At 41.2% G+C, this 22,641-nt stretch overlaps 1 protein-coding gene across 5 annotated transcripts in view; it reads left to right on the forward strand.

Annotated features, from left to right (window-relative positions):
- RBMS1 (RNA binding motif single stranded interacting protein 1) overlaps positions 1-22,641 on the forward strand; it is a 143,182-nt gene that overhangs the window by 44,574 nt on the left and 75,967 nt on the right. The window contains exon 1 of one of the 5 annotated variants that reach the window (XM_085066660.1): positions 7,859-8,171. The exons of 3 other annotated variants lie outside the window; for them this stretch is intronic. In XM_085066660.1, the coding sequence (XP_084922786.1) occupies positions 8,109-8,171 (63 nt within the window). In that variant the 5' untranslated portion in view covers positions 7,859-8,108. Of the gene's footprint in view, positions 1-7,858; positions 8,172-22,641 lie in introns of those variants that run through there. One more of the 5 variants, XM_085066658.1, reaches the window with a different exon arrangement.

Genomic DNA, 22,641 nt, shown 5'->3' on the forward strand with positions numbered 1-22,641 from the left:
ATTTGTGCTGCTGCCAGCCCACGACACTTAATATGGAACATTAGTAAATAAGTCTATGAGTTACTCCCTGAAATAAATTGTCCTAGCCATCTTGATTAATTTACTGATTACTGAACATAAATATTCAGATCATATCTGAATTTAAAATACAGAAACTCAAATGCTGATGGTGAAGACACAGACCTGGGGTAGCAATGCAGTTGGTTGCTAGTTTAACTCAGACTAGAAGTGGCAGAAACCCCCTTTTTGCAGCTGATGGATATACAGTGTGTCAGAAGATGGCTTTGGTGTTCAGCTCTTTCTTTTCACCTGTCTGTGGTGCATTAGCCACACCCTACACCTTCGGGATCCTATAGCCCTTCAGGGAAGGGCTGCATCAGCACGAGCTACACCCATCTTTCGCCTCCGAGAGTGGGCTCTGCGGGTTACTGAGGCATGGGGAACCTTCCACTGCCAATGCTGAGTGCCTTGATAGTGGAGGTCTTTCATTGCCATGAGCATGAGCCAGATGACCTTTATGAGCACTGATTTACATGGGAGGAAGAGTTTCCTTATTCTGAAGATGTATCTGTTGATAATTTTGTCCTGTAGTATATTGATCTTGTGGAGGTACTGCAAATGTGGCAAGTACACAATTTCAAAACTCAGAGGGGTAGGGCATTTACTTTTAGAGGAAAAATACAACTTACAGCTTATTTGGCAGACTGAAATCCATAATGCCTCTCAGAGATGTAAGCTATTCCAGGTACTTCAGGAACAACTCTATCAAGGTTTATGTGGATATTTTTATTTTAAAGATACTGAAAATGAGATAAGATTAAGGCTCATTATTGAACGTTTGCTTAACTTCTGGCACGTGATTTTGTTTCTTCACATTGTACTCTAAATTAGGTCATTAAAATCAGATTGCACATTATAAACAAACATCTTTGTGTTTATATGTGATTATAAAACAAACATGGAGGGTAAAGGCTGTAATTTTGAAACAGATAAAATTTATATGCCCCTTTGAAATCTATATGGAAATTAGTTTCTCACACTCCAACTGAGGTGATGTAAATGGACCCCAGAGAGCCAGTACAGTGTTGATGGTGTTCTCAGGGGAGCTGGAGCACTGTAAAGACATTTGCAGGTCAGAAAAGAGGTTAATTGACAGGGAAGTGTGTGAGGACAGGAAAAATTTGCACAGTGCTTGTCAGTGGGTAGAGCTGTCAGTTCTTCACTTGACTACTAGTATTTGTCGAACAAACACAACAGGACTTCGTTCCAGGGAAAGAAAAAAAAAGCAAGAAGAGTCATCTTAGGACAACAATATTGTTTGGAAAGAGTGGTGTTTTGTGGTTTTGTGCCAAGGTATCCACATGTATACACCTACTGTACACAGTCCCCAGTCTGGCTCATGGCTGCTGCTGGTGTGCCTGCTGTCTGCAGCGTAGCTTTGCAGAACAGTCCCTGCTCTGGCTTTTCCTCAGGTGTTCTTCAAGCCCATGCTTGAGTGTACAAGCCTGAATTTGCACTAGTGATGACAACTCCATGTTTTTGATGTATCAGATCATAAATGACTTCCTCTGTCTTCTCCCTTTTTTCCCATATGTGTTATGATTCCTGCCTGCTCCTCATTGCCTTAGTACCAAATCTGCTTACAATGCAAATAGTGCCTGTTTCATTCAAGGCTTCAAAATGTATGTCCCAGTTTATAGATGTGTAAAGACCAGGCAAGAGTCTGAATTTTTTTCCATAGCAGCAGTGCACTGAATAATCTGAAAGTATTTCTTTGCCTTAGATACCAAGAAAACAACACACAAAGGAATAAAATTTATGTCTAGCCAATTTGTGGTCAGACCTTCCACTCCAGCCATTGTGCAGGGATTTATCTTTTAATTGTCATTAACTGTTCTCAGTCTTTAAACATATCTTAATGGTAGGAGTCTTTTGATTTCTTTTCTTTCTTATTTCTAAAATTCTCATAAAATGGTAACCATTCAAGCGTGGTGAATATGATGAATAGTGTCATCCAAGAAAACCCAGCCCACCAAAATGGAACATATTGTGTTGGTTGAAAGAGCCTCCTTTCTGTTTAAAAAATAGGAGCTATAACTCTACTTTAGAACCCCATGAACTAAAGTTTTAGAAATAATGCTTGTGTATTTCCAGATTTTGCTTCATCTTTTATTAATATTTGGATTAAAATATAAATATGTAAATATATAAAAATCAAATAGCTGCATGGAACCCATTGTTCCCTAGAAAATACTGAGCAAATATTGTTGCTATCTTCTTCTATTGTTCCATAAATTTATTCTGCACAAAATGTAAAAATACACAGTCAAAAAAGCATGATGAAAGAGTAAGCTCTTAGTAGTCTCAGTTAAAAAATAAATGATTCAACATAATGTTGATGAACTTTCTGCATAGTTAATAACAAAGCAGAAAAAGCAATATGCTTTGTCATTTTGGACAGACTTTATTATTTTATTCCACAATATATTTAGCAACTATTTACAGATTTTGACTGCTTTATAGTTTCAAATAAGTGTGTGGCAACGTTATCAGGCTAATGGCAGAAATGAGATCTTTAAGAGTCATTTCAGTTCATTCCACAAATGAAGGTTGGATTTTGTCCTGTGTTTTAATTACTGATTATGAGCAGCCTCTCAATTTCTGTTACATAGTAATCTCTTACAGTAATTATGTTTCATACTTGTTCTTCCCAGAATATACAGGGTATATTTAGGAAGGGGATTTGTTTGACAGTGGAAATGCTTCTATAAGGACGTATCTTGTCGTGGCTTTCAAATAATAAATAGTGCTTTCCATAATATAAAATGCTGGCATGGCATTAACAAGAGAATGTGTTGCTCACTAAGTTCATATTCTTAACACCAGTCATCAGTGAAGGAATGGCAACAATTACATATAATTGTGCAATTTATATTAAGTGTCTTTCTAAGAACATGTAAGGAAGTATGGAAGGAATGAACAGCAAGCCAAAATGAATAGGAGTCAGAGCATATCACTGGAGGTGCAGCCCCAGTGGCCACAGCAGACACACTCTGTGAGCACTGCAGGGAGCAGAGGACTGCTCTTTTTTCACCATGAGCTGCTGGATTAAGGGAAGAACCTCCACAGCAGAGGTGAATCAGAGACAGGTTGGAGGATTCCCAGAGAGAATGAGCTGATGTGTTCAGATAAGAAAATCTATTACAGTGATTGTGCACACTTATTTTATAATGAGTGAAAATAGGAGTGTAAGTAACTTGGCACTTTGGTGCCAGTGTTTGAAATGGTACAGCTGGAAAAGATTATTTGTTTTCCCTTTTTGGATCATCATGGAGATTCTTATTGTTGAATATATTCATGTGATTATTTTGAAGACTGCATTCTTAAACAACAGCTTCTCATTGTGTATGCAATACCTCACTCTTAGCAGATCATATACTTCTGCAGAAGTCATTGTTTTGTAATAATTTTCTTTCTCTAATAAAAAAGAAAATTTACAGAAGATTTTATGTATAAAGTGTTTGGCATGTTTACAACATTACTGTGTCCCATTTCTACTAACCTTTCCTCCTCATCCTCACTTAGCAAGATGCAGATCTTTTTTCATTACCTGCATGCTGAAAATACTTAAATAAAGACAATTAATTATGAGATAACTTATCTCTAAAGGACCTTCCCATGTAATGAAGTTTACTCTGTTCCTTTGGCTTTTAGAAATTCTTTTCATGTTTTCAGTTCTAATAGATGAATATAAGCCTAAAATTAAAAATCTCCTTCTGTATGATACTCAGCTTGGCATACCCCTTTATTAACACTTTACAGGAAATGCTTAATATGTCTCAAAGTTCAGCCCTGCATACTGTTTCCTTGACTTGCATAAGGTATTTAGAAGTATTTTTGCATTGTTGTGGCTCAGCTTCCTGCCTACTCTGGTTTCTGTCTTTCTCCATATGACTGGGTCTGATGAGGGGATGGATGCTCAAGGAATTGAGCATTGTGGTGAAAGTCTCCTAGGTACCCTCGAGGTGGAGAATGAGGTGCCCACAGCCACTTTTCCACTAGTGGGCCTTCAGAAGGCCCTGAAGTGGTCAGGAGAGCAGAGTTGTAATGAAATTCAGGAGATCCAGTCTGGACTCAGAGGGGTTTGCAATAGACTGTAAGTTTCCCATTTAAAGCAGATCCAGAGCTGAGAGACCATCTGTCCTACAGAGGCACTGAATGCCCTGAGGGGAAATAGCTACTTTGGTTGAATTTTGAGATAAGTAAGGGAAGCCATGAATTTGATTTAGAACAGAAATGGTAAAGTAGCAGCTTAAATGCGTAGAACTGTTTTTAAAATAATGGCTTAGTTTTGCCAGTCTACTATTTGTTAAGATTGATAAACATTACTGGAAAGATTCATGAGTACATTCAGATGTCTCCAGGTTTCCAGATGAGTCTTTCTTTCTGTATTTACACTGTCTCTCTGTAAACCTACAAGCAAACAAACAAAACAGAACATGTAAATTGCTACATTGTATTTCCAAAATGCACCAGAGGTGCTCATAAGTTTTCTTTTCTTTTTTTTTTTTTTTTCTGAATAAGCAACTCTAGGTAATTTAAAGAAACTCAGAATGATTTATAGAGGCACTCTCAGACCCTGTGGTCACCTTTTACCCTCAGGATCATAATGAATTGCTCATTTATAACTGCAAGCAGCAATAGGTCTGGCTACCTGCAGGTCTGTTCACACCTGTTGTATGCAGTCAATAACAAAGTCCTTGAAAATATGATTTTTATTATCATAATTGTGTACGTTTTATAGATTAGGTATCTCAGTTTTGGCATTGCTAAGTCAGTAAAACTGAGACTCTTCTTTGCAAGCAAGGCATGCTTCTTGCATCTCAGAAAATACGTAGGAGAACTGTTGTCAGTACTTGAACTTATATATCGCTGCTGAAAAATCCAGGCAATTATCTTGAGCTTTATCAGCATAATCTCAAATGCAGGGTTTTACACAGAAATAATTTTGCCTATGTTCTGGAGTGAGAACAAAGCAGCTTTTTCATATGAGCATACGTTCAGATTGGAAGGGACCTCAGGGAATCTCTTGTCCAACCTGCAGCCCAAAGGAGCATCAACAGAGATCAGCTCAGGTTGCTTTGGGCTGTATGCAGTCTGGTCTTGAAAATGCTCAGGAATGGAGAGTGCTCAGCTTCTCAGAGCAATGTCTGGCTGTCCTGGTGTCCAGTCAGGAACTCTCTAATTTCAATTTAGCTCTACTGTCCCTTTCTCTCCAGACACACTGCTGTAAGGAGTCTGGCTCTGTATTCTTGATAACCTAGTCAAATCTATTGGAAGGCGGCTATTTCCCCGTTTGAAACAAAAATGGAGACACATTACTCAAGCCTTTTTAAAAGAACAAAAAATGTTGATAGGCACATTAGCACGTAGGAAATTACATCAAGTTTTCTTCACAGAAAATTCTGTAATGAGTTTTTCCTTAACAAAAATAAATAATCAGATACTGTTGGATTGTGATCTAGTAGATGTCTACGGGATTATATTTGTTGGTGTGTGTTTTTCTAATATGTTAGGAAAGAGTACTGGTAACCGAGAGAAATATGCCACATACTGAATCTAAGAGAGGGAAATTGTGTCCAAATGACAGGAGGCTATGGGACATGTGACAGTGGAGAGGGCAAGACGGCAGTGTTTAGCTACTGCTTTGGAATATTCTTGAGAGCCTTCCCTGGTATGACAGTGACTGAGACCCAGTCGAGCATATAGTGTTTACATCCCTCCAGCCTCTTCCCTGGGGGATGGGGCAGGAAGAGGAGAGGGAAGGAAGCAAGGGATGATTGATGGCTTTTGAAAAGCTTTTCCCTCCGAGGGGAAGGTGTGGTCACTATACACATCTCCAGCTAACAAAGCCCTCCCTTAGGTGGAGCAGATGTAAGCTTTGTCACTCCTTTGGGGTGACTGCAACACTGTCCAGAAAATATTTTTCATGTTTTTCAGTTGGGAATAGAGATCTGAGCAGGAGAAGTAGCCTGTCACTGTTCCAGTTTGTACTGCTTTAAGATGGTGCTTCAGCATTGAGTCTGATTGTGACATCTGTGACCAAAGGGCTGAAATAAGTAAGACCAGAGCACAGATCGACTGCTGTGTGTGGCACATCTCAGGAAGGCATGAGCACACAGCTACATTTCTGTCAAATTAAGCCACAGGTACATGAACATATTAAGCCTATATTAACTGATACTGCTGCCAAAGCAAGCCTTCATATCCACCCTCTCACCCCTGCCTATTTTTGCTCACTGCTACCTCCTCCATTACACTGGCAAGCAGCAGCACAGCCACATGCTGAACCCAACAAAGGAAATGATCTGGAAGAAAATTAACCTGATCAGAGGAAAAAAAAAGGTTTCACCCAGAATCAGTTGCTGAACTATTGCTTTTTCAGCATTGGTGCCAGCTGATGTTGTTATAAAGCAGGCATGAGGCCTTAAACCAGACCAGGGAATCTGAATTTATCCTAGCATTAAGCCTGTGTGCTAGCTTTATGCCAGCAGTGGGAATACGAATGTTCCATGATCCAGCATGATGTTAGGCTAGTACAGACAGACAGTACCTGAGCTGACATAAAGTCTGCCAGTACAAACTGACTCCATCAAACATTTTCCAGTGCCAGTGATCACCATGTGGCTGCAGTGCTTTTCATCCAGTACTAGCAGACCTTAAACTTGTGTTATCAGTTCAAGGCCAAACTGAATGAGATCCATTTTAGGACTTGAAAGAGGGGAAAAAAAGGAAAGTTATGCAGAATGTAGTTCTGCCAAGTGTTGATGCTTTCCTACCGTATGCTGTGTTCAGATGGGCTCTGATCTGTGGTAGCAGTATTATTAGGGTACCAAAACACTTGGAGATTATTTGTAGGGAAGTAATTGAAGTTCATAGGTTTTTGTAAATACCAGCCTTGTCAGATGTTATTTGGCCTTTTGGTAATGAACTACCTGGCAATTTTCTGTTTCTTCCCGGCTGTTTCCCATGGCCATATGGGGTGTATGGAGTCGGGGCTACTGTATTGTCAGAAAGAGGAAGAGAAACCAAAAGGTGCCTGATGATGCATGTCCGTGACAGAAATTCTTCTGCAGTGTCACTGATCAGAGTCAGTGGCCTGACAAAACTCTGGACTTTCTTAGAAACTAGATTGACAGCATCAGTGGGTAATGTAAATATAGTAATGTAAACAGTACAGACTACGAGCGAGTGAAGTGGAGAATTCCTTGTCTCCGTGTCCCAGTCTTATTGCCTAAGAATTGTGACGTTCCCTAGGCCTAAATTTCGTGAAGAAACTAAGAATTTCCCCTTGCTTCCCAAATGCTGCCTTGAGGCACTGGCGAGGGCTGTGACCGGATGTTCCTCCCCCCTCCCCATCCCTAGTAAAGAAAAACTTAAGAGAGTTAAAGGCCGCAGTATTGATGGCCTCGGAGCGGTCAGCCCCGCAGCCGGGGGGTGCCCCAAGCGCGGCTGCCCCTTTGCAGGCGGGGCTCAGCGGGATGCGCGGCTGCAGCGCTCGGGGGTCGGGACCCCGCCGGGCGCGCCCCGCGGCGGAATGCGCGGCACGCGGGCCCGCCGCCCCCCCGCGCCCCTCTCAGGCGCAACCATTGCGCGGCGCGGGGGGGGCGCGCCCTCCGCCCCGCTCCGCTCTGCCCCGCGCCGCGCCCCGCTCCGCGCCCCTCTCCCCGCGCAGGACAGGACGGGGCGGGGCGCGAGCACCGCGCCCGCTCCGCGCTTCCCCGCCGCGGCTCGGCGCGCCCGCCCGCTCCCTCCCTCTGCTGGGCGGTGGTTGAGGCCGGCGGGAGGTGGGGCCGGGCCGGGCTGGGCTGGGGCAGCCGGCGGCGGTCAGCGGGGGCCCGTGGATGGCAGCCTGGGCGGCCGCCGCGGGGTAGGGTCGGCGCGGAGCGGGGCCGGGCGCGGCGGGGGCCGAGCGAAGGGTTCGAGGAGCCGCGGCCGGCGGAAAAGGCACGGAGGCGGAGAGCGCCCTGCAGCCCCGTCGCGCCGCAGCCCGGCGGCCGCCAAAGTTGCTCCCCATCCCGAGGGGGAGCGGGGGATCAGGCGGGGCGATGATCTTCCCCAGCAGCAACAGCAGCGCGGCGGGCGGCGGTCGGACCCCCTATCGGAAGCAGGTAAAGGAGCGGTGTGCGGGTTCGTGGCTCCCCCGCCCCCGCGGCCCCCCCGCAGCCCCGAGGTGCTGGGGGAGGAGTGGGGAGAGGGGTGGCGACTGGCGTGAGTTGAGGCTTGCAGCTCGCTCGCTTCTCGATAGCAGGGATTTGCAAAAAGAAACTCTGTCTTTTTTTTTTTTTCTTTTTCTTTTTCTTTTTTTTTTTTTTTTGCCCCCTCTCAAAAGCCGCGCCGTGACCTTGGCGAGTGGCGGGGTGGCCGCCGCCGGGTCACCTTCGCGGTGCGGTGCGGTGCGGGGCGGCAGCGGGGGCCGGGCGGGTGCTGGCCCTGCCGGGCTCGGCAACAGGTTAGAAAGGACCCGGTGTCGCAACAGCGAAACTTGGGGCTGGATGTTTTTCACGCGGCGTGAAATGAGCGAGGGGATCCGGGCGCGTTTTTTCTTTCAAACAGCCCTCCAGAAAACCTCCGCCGCCCCTCGGGCGCGCCCCTGCTCCCCCCGGGGAGGGTACAGGGGGACCCTGTGACATTTTGTGGGCAGAGAGATCGCTCCGATAAGCTCGGAGAGCTCGCATCTATGGAGCTGTACTGAAAGAGGTATTTCTTTGTTTGTTAGTTTAGTCGCTGGAAATAAAATATTTGAAATAGTTGCGTTACAACCTTGATGGACCGTTTGTCTTTGGCTGCACTTTTTACGCGCACAAGATGCGATGTTGGTGTTAATCTAACATTATTTACTGGTTAGTGTATTATTTTTCATTGAGTCTTTGATTAAAGAAAAAGAGAAAAGAGGAAAATTTACTTTTTAAGTTAATGGGAAAGGGTACTCTGTGTGTGCCAGAGGGTAAATGGAGTAGAGGTCACTGACAAGCTCCCGGCTTGACAAAGCATGCCAAAAATACTATGGCAGGCTCCTTTCCAGGTGAGAAGAAATCCTTTCGCGTCTGCTGCGCTTAGTAGCCGAAACAAGTAATTTGATGGGTTCGGTCAGCAATACTGGGGAAGTTTGTCCTATTTTGCTTGGGATGAGAATGCACTAAGGTAGAAATAGGAAATCAGATATCACTGTTGCACACAGTGAAGGGTTTCATATAAACAATGAGGACATAGGCTTGGAAATTTTGAACTCTTGGTGCATTGTTGGGATGACACGTGGTCTGTGTGGCCAACCTGCATGACAGTGAAAGTTAGACTCTCATGTTTTCTTGAAGCTTAAGCAAAAATTGCTATTTCCTTTCTCCTCCCTGTTGTTTTATAGAAATATCTTTTTGATAAGAATCACTGGTGTGTTATCTCAGCAGTGCTCTGGAGATGCTGCCCAGCAGTGCATGGAGTTATCTTTGCATCTTGTACTCAAAGTGTTCAAGTCCATACATAACAAAACATGCTTATTGTGTGTGCTGGTTTTGGTTTGTTGTTAATAAATGTCCTGGATACGCCCATGCTGATCATCTTGTCTGGTGCTCCTGCATACTTTGTAAATGAAGCAGTTTATCAGATCCTATTTCGTGCTCTCCCTGCGAGGACCATTAATCAAGGAAGCCCCTTGGGTGGCTGTGCAGCCTGTCGGGTTCGGGGCAGGGTGTTGGCAGGAGCCGAGGGCAGTGGGGCCAGGCCTCGTGCTGGCAGGGCTGTGTTTTGTGTGCGGATGTGAGTTTGCCTGCTGCTCTGGAGCAGGCTGATAAGATGCTCTTCTTTTCACAGTGCACTCCTTAGATTCAAAGAGCTAAAAGGGCCGACTGAATCAGAAAAACAAACAGACCTTTTTTTCCCAATAGGCAGAGAAAGAAATGAATGCAGGGGTATTATGTGGGCTTAAGACCCTGGGTACCAAAGGTTTCTTTTGTTAGTGTGTAGCTATTCTCTGCTCAAACACTTCCTACATAAGGAGCCAGGCTCTGTGCTTTTCTCCAGTTAAGTCCATGGAAAACTCCTATTAACTTCATTCATGTGGACTAACGTCGATTAGCAATTGGCTTTCTGATCTCCCTTTCACTCAGACTTCACCTGCAGGGCTGAGCTGATGTCAAACAGTGCTGAAGTGTACTGTAAGCCTAATTCTTCAACCCTTGATAATTAAGAAAAGTTCAGATTAAGTCTCTGCATGCTCTGTGTAACCCATATTCAGGCAATTGCATTGTAGTTGGGCTTTAGCCTGAGACTCTAGGTACTGCTAGTGTAGGAAAAGTTGTCAAGCAATGTCTCTAAAAGGACTAACTGGATTTCCTATGCTAATAGTGAAGCTGAAACAATTTTAAATAACTTAAAAGCTACTTTTTGAGTAGCTTGTATATCTCTGTTGGTATTTTAATACATATCAGAATAATAAAAAAATGCTTCATATTTAGTACTATCGTGTTTCATTTTTAAGAGTCCTGTAGCAGATTCAGTAGAAAAAATGAGTGATTAACTGACAAAAGGCAAGGTGACACTATCATGATTTACTTTTAAGGCATTGTAATGTAATGTGGATTTCTACCTCAATCTAAAACACTGACCAAATGCCGTATAGGTAGAGTAGGTTCAGATCTTTACCCCTGCTCTCCTTTTGTTTAGCCAAAGAACTATGTTTTGTTTTATAAATAAATCTGTTCTTATAGTATTATGTTTGTTACCTGTTGTATCTACACTGTGCAACTCAGGCATGTAGGAGCCAGTCAACATTCTCAATTTCAGGTTGGATTTGATTGGGTGGTGCCTGATCATCTTCTCTCTTTTAGAGTACTTGTAAGAATACTAAAATGTGGTCTCTGCTCAAAAGGATTTCCTGTGTTATGGGCAGACAGGCATATTAAAAATACTCCTACCAGGTTTAAAATTGAGACATTGCTTAAATGAGTGACAGCTCATCTGAGAATTAATTTGAAATGCAGATGTAGTTCTTGTTAAAGAATGACAGCCACATAGTATCTGCAGTAATAACCTATCGCAACACCCATAGCCATACATCCTGTCTGCAAAAGGTAGGTGCAAGCTAATATTTTTACTATCAAGGTTACTTGAGCTATGCAAAGAATGCACGTGTGTGCATCTGTAATGTAAAGGAAACAAAATGGCATACAATATACTGCTTAATACAGGCTTTTTTAGCTCTTGGTTTGTTGAGAACAAGATGATTCTCTGTCCCTCCTCCCACTTTTGTTATTCTCATGTAAATCGGGAGGCGCTCCTCTGAAGTAAATATTTCTACACTCTGTAAAATTATCGTAAATGGAAAATTAGGCTTTCTCCTGCCATCTGCTCCTTGAATCTACAGAGCTACTCCAGCTATTTGATTAGGGATTTTAAATTGCTTTGTGCAGGGAGGTTTCTCTGCTCTCAGGTTTCTCGAAGAGGAAGCCAGAAGCAGCTCTGGAGGCCTGGGAAGGAAGCGAGCACAGGGTCCTGCCAGCACAGCCTGGGTGCTCAGCCCAGTGTCTGTGCCTTTTAACAGCTTTGCCCAGTAACAGTGGTTCTTGTTACTTTTTGATGAGTGTAATGTTTATCTCACCAGCACAAGGAGATTTACATAGTTTGCTGCTTTCGAGATTAACGGGGCGTAGCTGCACGTGAGGAATTTAACACTGATTTCATGTTTGGCCTGTGTATGGAGGGACAGACAGAGCTTTTGATTGGTCTTTCCATACAGCTCTGTTTATATGAAGTGCTGTGTTGGGTTTTCTAAAAGTTGAACGTTAAGGTCGGTTTCTAATGACAGTTAAATGAAGAAAGTGTTGCCAAAATCAGGCTTAAAATGTAGATTAACCTTTCACTCTATCTATAGGTTTAACCCATCAAGAAGCTACACCTGTAATCCTACTTTATTATTTCCCAGTTGGTGCTGTGTGTGGTGTCTTTGTGTGTGAGAGGGAACCTCATTAAACTTGCAAGACCTGGGCATGGTCATAACTCACAACATGCAGCTCCATGGAGCAGTCTGTGCCCAGAGGGATGGGACACGACACCTCCTGTGTGTATGGATGCTGCTGCGGCTGGGGGAGGCTGAGGTGCCTAAGCCTGAGCAGGTATCTTTGGTTACAGAAATAAATACGATCAGTTTCTTTTTGTTTCTTTTTTTCAGAACTATAAGCATTGTAAATTTGTATCACTGGCTTGAGGCGACGGACTTTATTTCCCTTTACATTGTATACAATGTTAAAGGGTCTACCTACTTTTCACGGAACTGAACTCCTACATTAAGTACCAGCTACTTTAATTTTTTAAGTTCATCTATAAGATTGTTTGTAAAGTTCTGCTTTAGTCTCAAGGGAGCAAAACTACTCAGTCAGTGGGTTTCTATACTTGTACCAAAACATGAATGAAAGAAGTAAAAGGAAACACCTTACTTTGTTCAGACATGATGTTATAGATTACAAAAAGTGATATGATAGTCTTATCTGTATTTGGCAATTTGAAGTTTTTGTTTAGTATTTCTAACAGGGTGAACAGTATATTTTTATCTCTTTGCAAGTGTTATTGTTTAAAGTATGTGTCTTTGCCATTTAGTTTCACATGGAAGGGAAGATAGAAGCCTGTGTCTTGAACATCTGCTGTTTTGTTTTGCGTTCATTTTTTTTCCCCTGAAACTTCCAACTGTTAAAAAAATTGCTTGAGTTAACAGATTTCAGAAGGGTTAGATCCTTTAAACTGTAACTGCTGGCAGGAAGGAGAGGGGAAGGAAGGAAGGGAGGGGAAAATCCTTTCCTGAGAGCTTGAGATGGCTCCTGAAATGTCCGCACAGTGCTGCAACAAAGTAAATAAAAATAATGATCATTTGACATTATAACTGTTTTGGTCTGCATTTTCTTTTCCGCTTTTTAAGTCGTGGTTAAAATTGACCTTTGCTTGTTGCACGAGATGGTGTATAGCAAAAGAAGTCAATGGAGACTGGGAACCTCTTTTACTGGATTTTTCTCATGGATCTATTTCCAACTTCTTATGAATGTTTTCTCCTTTTCTACAACCAGTGGTTTTAAAACATCCTACTTGAGGGATAGTGTGAAGGCTTATAAATCTGTAGTCGTAATGAAGAGGTGCATGGAGATGTTTTGATCTTGGAAGAAGTGCTGGTCAGAAGTTTTCTAGAAAGCCAACAGAAGCACATTTGAAAGTTCTCGAGCCTTGAAGTAATCGTGAGTTATTTTGCATACGTTTCAGAATTGCAGTGTGCTGTGGTAATTATAACAGCTCTGCAGAAGCCACTGTATTTGCAGCTTCCTGATGCAACAGGAAAGGGAAGGGATGAGTTAGAAATAGAGGAGAAACGAGGAGGGGAACCATGGATTAGATAAGCACAAGCCTCCTAACCCAGCAACTTAGGAAACATACACACAACAAAAAAATCATGTGCTGCAAGGGCTGGTTACTGTGATTAGCACAGCTTTAGCTCTGTTTCCCTCAGGAGACTGCAGTTAAGGCAGTGTAGCTGCAGCTGTGTATTGACTCACAAAGTAGTTTTAAACTGCAGTTGAAGTAATTGAATGCTGGTGAGAGATTGCTTTAAACAAAATCAAGGTGAACTAGGTTCATGGCAGTTTGAGTTTATTTCAAGGAGTTTAAGTTTAGTAACTTTTATTACTGTTTGTGTACATTGATTTTTAACAATAAAACTATACCAATTTTAAGACTTAACTTGTACACTAAGATGCATCGACTTAAAAATATCTAGCAAGTATTTTGAAGTTTTACAAGCTCTTCAAAACAAAAATGCAGTTGCAACATTTCTAGGATGTCTTTTTTGAAATTTATTATGTAGTATAAGGATATATCAGCTCTAGGGTCTGTTGCAAAATAAAAGCTGACAATTACAGAGATGTACAAATACATAATAGTATAATTTATAATAATACCTTTTTGCTCATGTGTCCTCATAAAAGCCATGTTGCGTGCTTAACTGTAATTGTTTAGGAAATCACTGGTGTGTGTCTTATTTGTTTAAAGTATTCTGCTCTAGGAAAATGATGTATCAAATAGAATGGGTATTTAGAATTTACTGATTTGATAGAATTGTAGAACTTTGTGAAGTTGCAGTGGAAACAAACAACACATTGTTCTGGGGAGCCTCATTTGGGTTTCATTTTCCTTGGTTGAAGAACAGCAGAAACACCAGGGCAAGCTGAGCATCAAACAGTCTAACCTGATGCTTACCTGCTTGTGAAATGAAATGCTTCTTTACGGCAACCAAATCATTTTAATTTCATCATTGATTCTGTTTCTTGACAGTTTCTCTTATTGGCAATGGCACTTTCCCACCTTATTGTATGGGGATTTTTCTGTTTCTCTGCTTAGATGAGAAGGGAATTTATTTCTTTCCTTACCTTCTATTGTTTTCTGTCATTTTATACCAGAATCTCCTCTACCATATGGTGCTTTGTTCAATAAAGTGGAAATATGAGTCCTTAGCTATTACAGCTCATATATTCTGTCATTTAGGTACTACAGCACAATGGTGTTAGAATTCAGTCCTTTAGGATATTCGAGGTATCTGTATGGCACTTCCATTTTTTTCTGTGCTTGAGGAGTGAAATCTAAGGATTCAGGTGTGAGTTTGGATGAGCGTAACAAGGGAGCTTTTCTCAGGATTGTTAGTCACTGCAGGGCACTTTTCATGCCTGTGGTGTTACCAGCTCCCAGGAAGCCTGCTGTGCAACTTGGTGTAGGAGTATCCAGTTATCTTTGAAAATCTGAAGCAGTGTTTGTAGATGCTTGACTCCTCTGAGGTGATTCACAATCCTGCTTTAAGGTTTACTTGACCCACAGAAACTTTGTCAGGTTGTGCTTGTGCCACTGCAACAACCCAAAATCACTCCAAACACCAGTCAGGCAAGGGTAAAATCAAATGTAGTTCCTTGTTAACAAGTCCGCAAATAAAAATACAGAATTCTTAAAACAGAGAAATGAAAAAAAACCCAAACAAAATAGTGATACAGGGCCTGGAAGTTTCCTTCACCTTGTATGCAGGTGTGTGGCACACAACCTCCAGCCTTTCCAGGGAGACTGGTTATTGTCCAACCCTGTCACCTCAAGTTGTGTTCAGTGAAGAGGCTCTCATTTAAGACTCTGTATGTCTCTGTATTTTATTTGTACTTAACCCACTTGAAGGTAAGGGGTAGATATTGCTTTTGATTTTGTAAGTCAGTGATGCCTCTTTCACTCAGCCCTCTTTCACCAGACCATAGGTTTTTCCTGCTTTGGAAGCAGTGATGTCTCTTGGGCATCTCTAGCTGCAATGCTGCCTGCCCAGGCTTTAGAGTGCTCTTCAGCAAAGCACTAAAGAGACGGTTGGTGTTTTGCAAAGGAGATTTCATGCTACGAAATGATGAAGGAATTTCAAGTCTTGTGGTGTTTTTCTTTCTCTTCTACCCGTGTGTATAATTTGCTGATAATGCTTTAAACAGTTGTGCAGCAGATATTTAGGTGGGCTACTATGGGAGTGAGGGAGACCCTGCCACTCCAGCTGCAGGTGACTGGCAGCTGCGTGTCACCTGTGTGCCCACCTTTGAGCATGGCCATGGTGACCCATTTGAAGCTGTTTGTATTGCTACATGCATGTGTGTTGTTCTGGCTTAACTTAGCTAATCACTTAGCCAAGGCTTTAAATGATCTATTACAACATGAAACTCTTTGAAGTCTGTAAAGTAGAAGTAACACACAGTACAGCTCTGTGTTAACTCAGCCCACTGTGGCTGTGCTGTGGGACAGGAGGGACACAGCGGGTGTGCTATGCCCTGGCCAGGGACGTGGCTCCTGCAGGCCCAGGGAAGCAGCAGCCACACAGGATAAACCTGGGCTTTGGCAGAGCTGGCACACAGTTCCACGGATTTCTGTCCACTATGAGAGCAACCACCAGCAGATGAGATCCTTTGAAGTGTTTAGTGGTCTGTCTTCCAGATGAGTTCAAGAAGAGTTCTAAAATTGTGGGTCTGATTTTTAAGACTCTTGCTTATGCCAGTGCATATTTACATAGCCAGTGGTGCCACTGCGTGGGGTGAGACTGCTGATATCAATAAGTGCTTATTGAGACAGAGAACCAGAAGACTTCTGAGTTTCCACAATGAGAAACCCAAGCTGAATAGTTGGTACATCGTGGGGTTGATGTTAAAGTCACATTCAGCAGAATCAAATGGTATTTAAATTGTTTTAATATTATTCCATCCAATCTATTTGGCTTGCATGATCTTTGTTATGATAGTACTTGTGCTTATTTAAAAGTACTTCTGTGTAATTGGGAAAAAACATTTAAGATCGGTATTAAAAACAATTGCTTATCTACTAACATTTGAAATAGGCATTTTTTGGCTTTTATTCAGCATTCCACAAGACACATCTCTGAATGGTACTTGTGAGAAACACTTACCAAAACTGAGTTTTAAAAAAAGTGTTTCATTTAAACAAAAATCTAAATGAGGATATTTCTTTGTTGTCTTAGGGCAACAATGCTTCCAATGCACACATATACATGTAAATATTCCAAAATTAGGGAAAATTTTTGAGATGAGAGAACCAGTAGTATCCTGTAGTACTGAGGAGCTGTAGTACATTTGAATACTTCAGTAGTTTTAATGGTGAAGAGCCCTAAGATGTAATTCACTGTATAAAATTTCAGTTGGTTAAAGGTGCTAGTGATACCTTGGGCACACTGTGGCACCAGTAGAAGAATGCAGGGGCTTTTTAGTTTTTTGAAGCACTCTAAGAGCTGCCTCCATTCCCAGTTACAATATTGTACAATGCTCTGGAGGCTAATGCAAGATGGAAATGGTTAAGGAAGTCATTGCTTCAGCATTAGGTCAATATTTTAATTGCTGTAGTGACAAAATCATGTTAATTTTGGAAGCAGTCTTTGTCCTATTGCCAGCAAACATACTGTTCTTAGATCTGTCAGGTGTGGAGTGTCATGGTCTCAGGACTAGCTTAGTCATTATAAAAGGCACTCTGGCTTTTCATGTAACCATTCTTTATGTATTCTGATAAGTTGTTGGGAATTCCCTGCTCTAAAGCTCTTGACAATTTTGTGCATTCTGGATTAATGTTTCTGTTGCAACTTTATTATTGTTTTAGAATTATTAATGTATGTTTTTGTATTCCAGTGTATTAGATGATATAAAGAACCAGTGTCTTTAAGATGATACAAAGTCTGTGTGTCTTATCCTTCTATCAAAAGACATTATTTCCATGTGACACTTCTCCATTGACCCTCTTTCAAAATTACTTAATCCATCCCTATCTTCTTCATTCCCTGAAATAAGTTCTGTGTTGAGTTATTGTCCTGGGTAATAATAGAAGTCCCAGGTTAGCCACACCTATAAGAGTTATTCATAGGGGTTAGGATGGTGACCTGAAGTTCAAAGTGGTCCTGTCGCTGATATTTTGGATAATCTTAACTGAATTGTTAAGGTTTGACTCCTCAAAAGGTACTTATTAATATTAGTTTCCTACATCTCAGATTTTGCACAGAAATGTGCTAAATTCTGCAAGTAGTTCAAATACTACAGCAATTAGGACTAAATATATTGAAAAAAATTATATATATACATATCCACACATACATATATAGATGTCTGTGTTTGTCTGTCCCCTGAAGCTCAGGATAGAGCAGATTATTTGGAATGATAAAACTGTGTTCCGATTCTGCCTGCTACATACCATATAAGTTGTTCCTTTATGGTCTATGGGAACATTCATCTGAATATAATTATTGATATTTCCAGATTAGTAATAATGGCAAAGTTCCTGTTGGCAAGAAACTGGACTGTTGAAACTATGCTTTCAAAAAGAGTAAAAGTTGGTTTACTGTTAGCAATAGGTAAGTTTATTTCTAAGCAGATGTTTATTGGGCAGAAAGGCAGTCAACCATGAAAATATTACTGAAAACAGGAATGACTCTCTGAAGTTCAGTGGCTTAGATTTTACAGAAATTTAATCTAGTTATCTTCAGTGGTTTTATGGCTTTATCTTTCCTGTGAAATTAACTTCCTTAGGGTTTAGGGGAGCTTCCCTCCCCCATTTTTTTTAAACTGGGAAGTCCTTATTCCAGTATTCTGTTGTTCTATTTAAATTTTGAAATCCAATTAAATTGCAGAAGTTCAAAATTCAAATATTTGGTTTGTGGTGATCTTTTTTAAAGGAAATTCAATACACAGTCATTCCACTTCAATTTATGGTGACTTTTGTAGCAAGCCAATGATGGTGTACAAGATTGTTGGTGTTAAACATCCAGCTGCTGCACAGATGGATAAGCTGCAAAGGTAGAATTGCTGCTAAAAAAAGTGCAGTTGAATATACTTACTGAAAATGTGATTCCTTGGAATTGTCCACAGTGTAAGACAAACCTGAAAGCAGTCGCTTCGCAGTGGGGTCGTGCAGTAAGCAAGGGCAAGTCATAAATCAAACTTAAGATGTTGGCCATTGGCTGGGCAGATTCCCTTTCACTGCAGTGTTTTAAAGCTAATTATCAATTCCAAATATGCTTATTTAAAGTGTTTTCCTTCATCTATAACTTTCTGATGCATTCAGAGGTATGATTCCTCGGCTGAATTCTTGTACCAAGGACAAGAACATGACTAATAAAATAGTGGCTGTGTTGGGCTCTGTGCCCAAATGAACCAGTCTATTCCTGACTAGCATTTGCCATCTCTATCCATACGTAGCACCAGACATGGTTCAAGCAATGTGTCTCTTCAGCACCCAGAGGTGGAGGCTGTCTCACACCAGTGCTGCAGCCGTTGTGCCAGCTGTGCTGATGCATGGCCTGCTGACCACAGGGGCTTCTGAACACTTTGGTGGCCACTGGAAGCACTGCTTGGATCATCTCTGATTGCAGCTGTAGCTGCTTGCATGTCTGAGTTAGACTCTTACCTGCACTGCCTCGACCAGTTCTTCTTGGCAGTTGAATTTCTCAGATATTATTAATGTCGTATTAGTAGTATGTCTGGAAGCTTTCCTAGGTGTTATCTAATTCTTGTGTTTTTCCATTTCAGAATTGACAATGATTCATTGTGCAGTCAGACATTCACCCCAGCAGCTATTTGGATGCACCAAGGAATGGCATCCTGCACTTGCTTAGCATACAGTTGCTAAATCTTTGTAACAGAACTTCAGAACTGTTTCTGCATGTAAAAGGAATTGTTCATTATCATACACTGTGAAGTCATAAACATTCTGATTTTAGAATGCATCATATTGTGTGGCTTGACTTTCAGACATCTGAATGGTATTCTTAACCACTTAAAACCACTTTTTTCTCAGAATTCAAAATCTGTTAGAGTTAAAAAGTAGCTGCATGAGTTAAAACAGTAGTTTGCAAAAGAAAGCAAAAGTTTTATCTCTTGGTTCAAACCAAGAGTGAAGTTTTAAGTTAGAAGGCAATATGTGAGGAAAATTGATGAGGGCTGTGGAAGTGACTTAGAACAGTTCTTCTGTTTGTAAGATTCAATATAAATTACAGGTATCAAAAAAACCAGGAAATTATAAATAAAGTCATAACATGGGAGGTTTTTATAATGGCATGCACAGCGATTTTCAGCAAGATTGTCATTTGTAAAAAGTCAGCAGTCAAAATATTGGATATAATAAGTGATAAGCATCTACCAAAATGTCATCCTTTAAAGAATGAGAAAAAACTGATTTGGGTTTTTTTCAGATAAGGTCGTAAAGAAAATCTGACCCTAAGGCCAGAGCAGCATTGCTGCATGTGGTATGTACACAGGATTTCACTTACTTTTAGCAGACAGGTTTGTGCATGCTGCTTGTTTGCTTACTTGTAAGACTCAGATTGCCAGAGGTACCACATGTGTTTGCTGCAGTTGTCTTACTTTGTGTGTGAAAAACCAGCATTGGTTTAGTTCCCGATTGTTTGACAGCCTAGTGCTGTTATCATTTTCATGAGTCAGCACCATTGGTAAAAGAAGCAGTCTGAACTTCCTTTTTCTTTTATTATTTTTTTTTTTAATCCCCCTTGTTCTTTTGCTGAGCAAGGGGGGAGACACCAGGACGGCAAATGAGCAGCCGTAGGGGCAAGGATATAAAGGCTGCTTTTAGGAGTAATGGCAGCCTAAGCTATTCCTTGAACTGCCATCCTGGTTTGTGGGTCCACAACTGCCTCAGTTGCACTTCAGTCTTTTTAACCAAACTGAGGGAAAGGTTGGCTTAAAAGCTGAGCTTCCAGCAGGACCAGCAAAGCCATCTTTGTTCTTCATTTGGTACTGCACCAAAGCCATTTTATCAGACCTGCATATCTAACCACCAGTGTTAAAGCTTTTTGACTTCCTTATACTGCCCTTTTCCTTTTCACTATCTGCACATCCTAGGTATCTCAGAAAGTGCTGTTTCTACTTCACAACTTTATCCGGAGTTGAATTTCCATGCTAAAACACCTGATCAGTAATGTTTGAAAGATTTCAGCTTTCTACATTCTTCTTAGTTGACCTAGTGCTACATTCAGGCTATCAAAGATCAGTGCAGACAAATAATTTCTCATGTGCAGCTAGACACCTACTGGGGAGCTCCACCAGAAGTTACCTGCCTTTGGAAATCCTGCACTTGCTTTTATGGATGAATCTTCAGTTTTAATTGCCTACCTTTACAACTTTGAGAATTTCATCCTACTGAAGGAATACCAGTTTCCTTATTTGTAAGGACAAGCAGACTGCTATTTATAAAAGTAAGGCTCATGTGCTGGATTTTGCTATGCTGATTTTAGCAAACTCCTTGCTATGTTTCATCAAGTCCCCAGATTTGTTGTGTTCACAGTATTGTAGTGAATTGCCTTAATGTATGAAAGAACTCCTTCTCATCTGTGTGTCCTTGATCACTTGCATTTAGGAAAATACTTACATTTTTCATAAATTTGCATAAAGAGGATTAGATTTACTAATTGGTTAGATTCTCTTACTACTGCTACTACTTCTGATTTAAATATGTCATGCTCCTGTTTGCTACGGCTTAAAACTCAAAAGAGTTCACCCACAGATTGTCTTAAATCAATGTTCAGCAACTCTGTGCTTTAAACAGAGCTAAATTCAGCTTCTCTAGGCCATGGATGTAGACATGCTGCCCAAACTAGCTTTCATTAAACAACAGAATGGTTTTGCTAGAAATAGCCTGTTGAGACTGATGCTGAGCAAATGCTAACAAGGCCTGCTTGATCCAAGTTGAATGGGATTAAATAGTGTTTGTACTATACTAAGCATTATGTTCTGGAGTATCCTAGTCCCAGTTTCCTGAAATGATGCTGGAAAAGTGATCACTCCATTAAGCATTCTGGTAATGAAGCAAGTGATTTGTGTATTACTGTAACATCTAAAATGCTCCTTAAAAAAATGAATCAATGCTCCTTTTTTACTCTTGTGCATAAAAATTATCTATCGGGAGAAAAACATGTCGGAGGGCAGAGTCACTGAGTGCTGTGAGACACAAGTGATGTACTAATGGGAAATGTGAGAAGAAAATGCTTCCCTCTACCTTCTAGGAAGCTAAACCAAGCTACAGTTGCAAGTTAGAATTTTGGAGATATCTGAAGACAAAAATTACTGCTTTCTTGTCTTTTCCAGGATAAAATTGTCCAAATGTCAATATTTTCCTAGTATTCGTTGTAGCAGATGGCTTCAAGATAGCAGCTCATAAAGGTTTGTGGAAGAAAGAAAGAAAAATTACATGATAACATCTTAATCTGCAGTGTTCAAACAGCCTGTAATTTAATTCAAATTTGAATATATGTGATACACAGATCTAAAATAATGTAGGTTAAACTGCTTTATGTGTGTATGCCTGAACAAACACACTTTCAAGGGCAAAGGGGCAGGATGATAACAAATGAGAGAAACTATGAGCATTTCTTGCTGTTCATCAAGCTACACTTTCTGCTGCTAGTGTTTCCTGATCAACAGGGGAAATCTTGAGTTGTCTGTACCATCTTAGCAGCATTTTCTGTACTAATAGCAGCTGCAGGAAAAGTGTTGTTTGGTATCTGAACCATTCACTGGCTGGATGAGCTGTTCTTGTTTCCATCTTTCCTGAGAGTTAAACATGGCTGCTTTTGTCAGGCTAAACTGATTGTAGTTTGTCCTGTGGTGCCTGTGCATGGGTGTAAATCTCTATGTGCTACATAGGAGAAAGTTGTACAAATTGTTCTGGGCATGACAGACCCCTTCTTTTTTTCCTGAAGAGCACAGGGTATCCTGTGTATGACTGCCTATTACATGATACATCTGGAGAAAATGGACTTTTAATGTCAGCTGAAATGCTGGATATGCTGTAGTGAACATTTGGCCAAAAAGGTTGGATGTGGTGGGCTTTAGTATGGCTGTGCAATGGTGCAGAATCAACTCTGAGAAATGTCAAAAGTAGCATGGTGTCCACTGGTCCCAAAAATCTGGAAACAGTTGTCCTGGGTGCCAGTGTCAGGCCTGCCTGCACACAGCTTTTTCCTCAGCTCTTACTTTAAATCACTTTTGCTGGGTATAAGGCAAACTCACAGCACTGCAGTGTTCATTGCCTTCTGTG

Source organism: Lichenostomus cassidix, chromosome 7 (assembly GCF_008360975.1).
Source record: "Lichenostomus cassidix isolate B80296 chromosome 7, HeHo_3.0, whole genome shotgun sequence".
Classification (NCBI taxonomy): Eukaryota; Metazoa; Chordata; class Aves; order Passeriformes; family Meliphagidae; genus Lichenostomus; species Lichenostomus cassidix.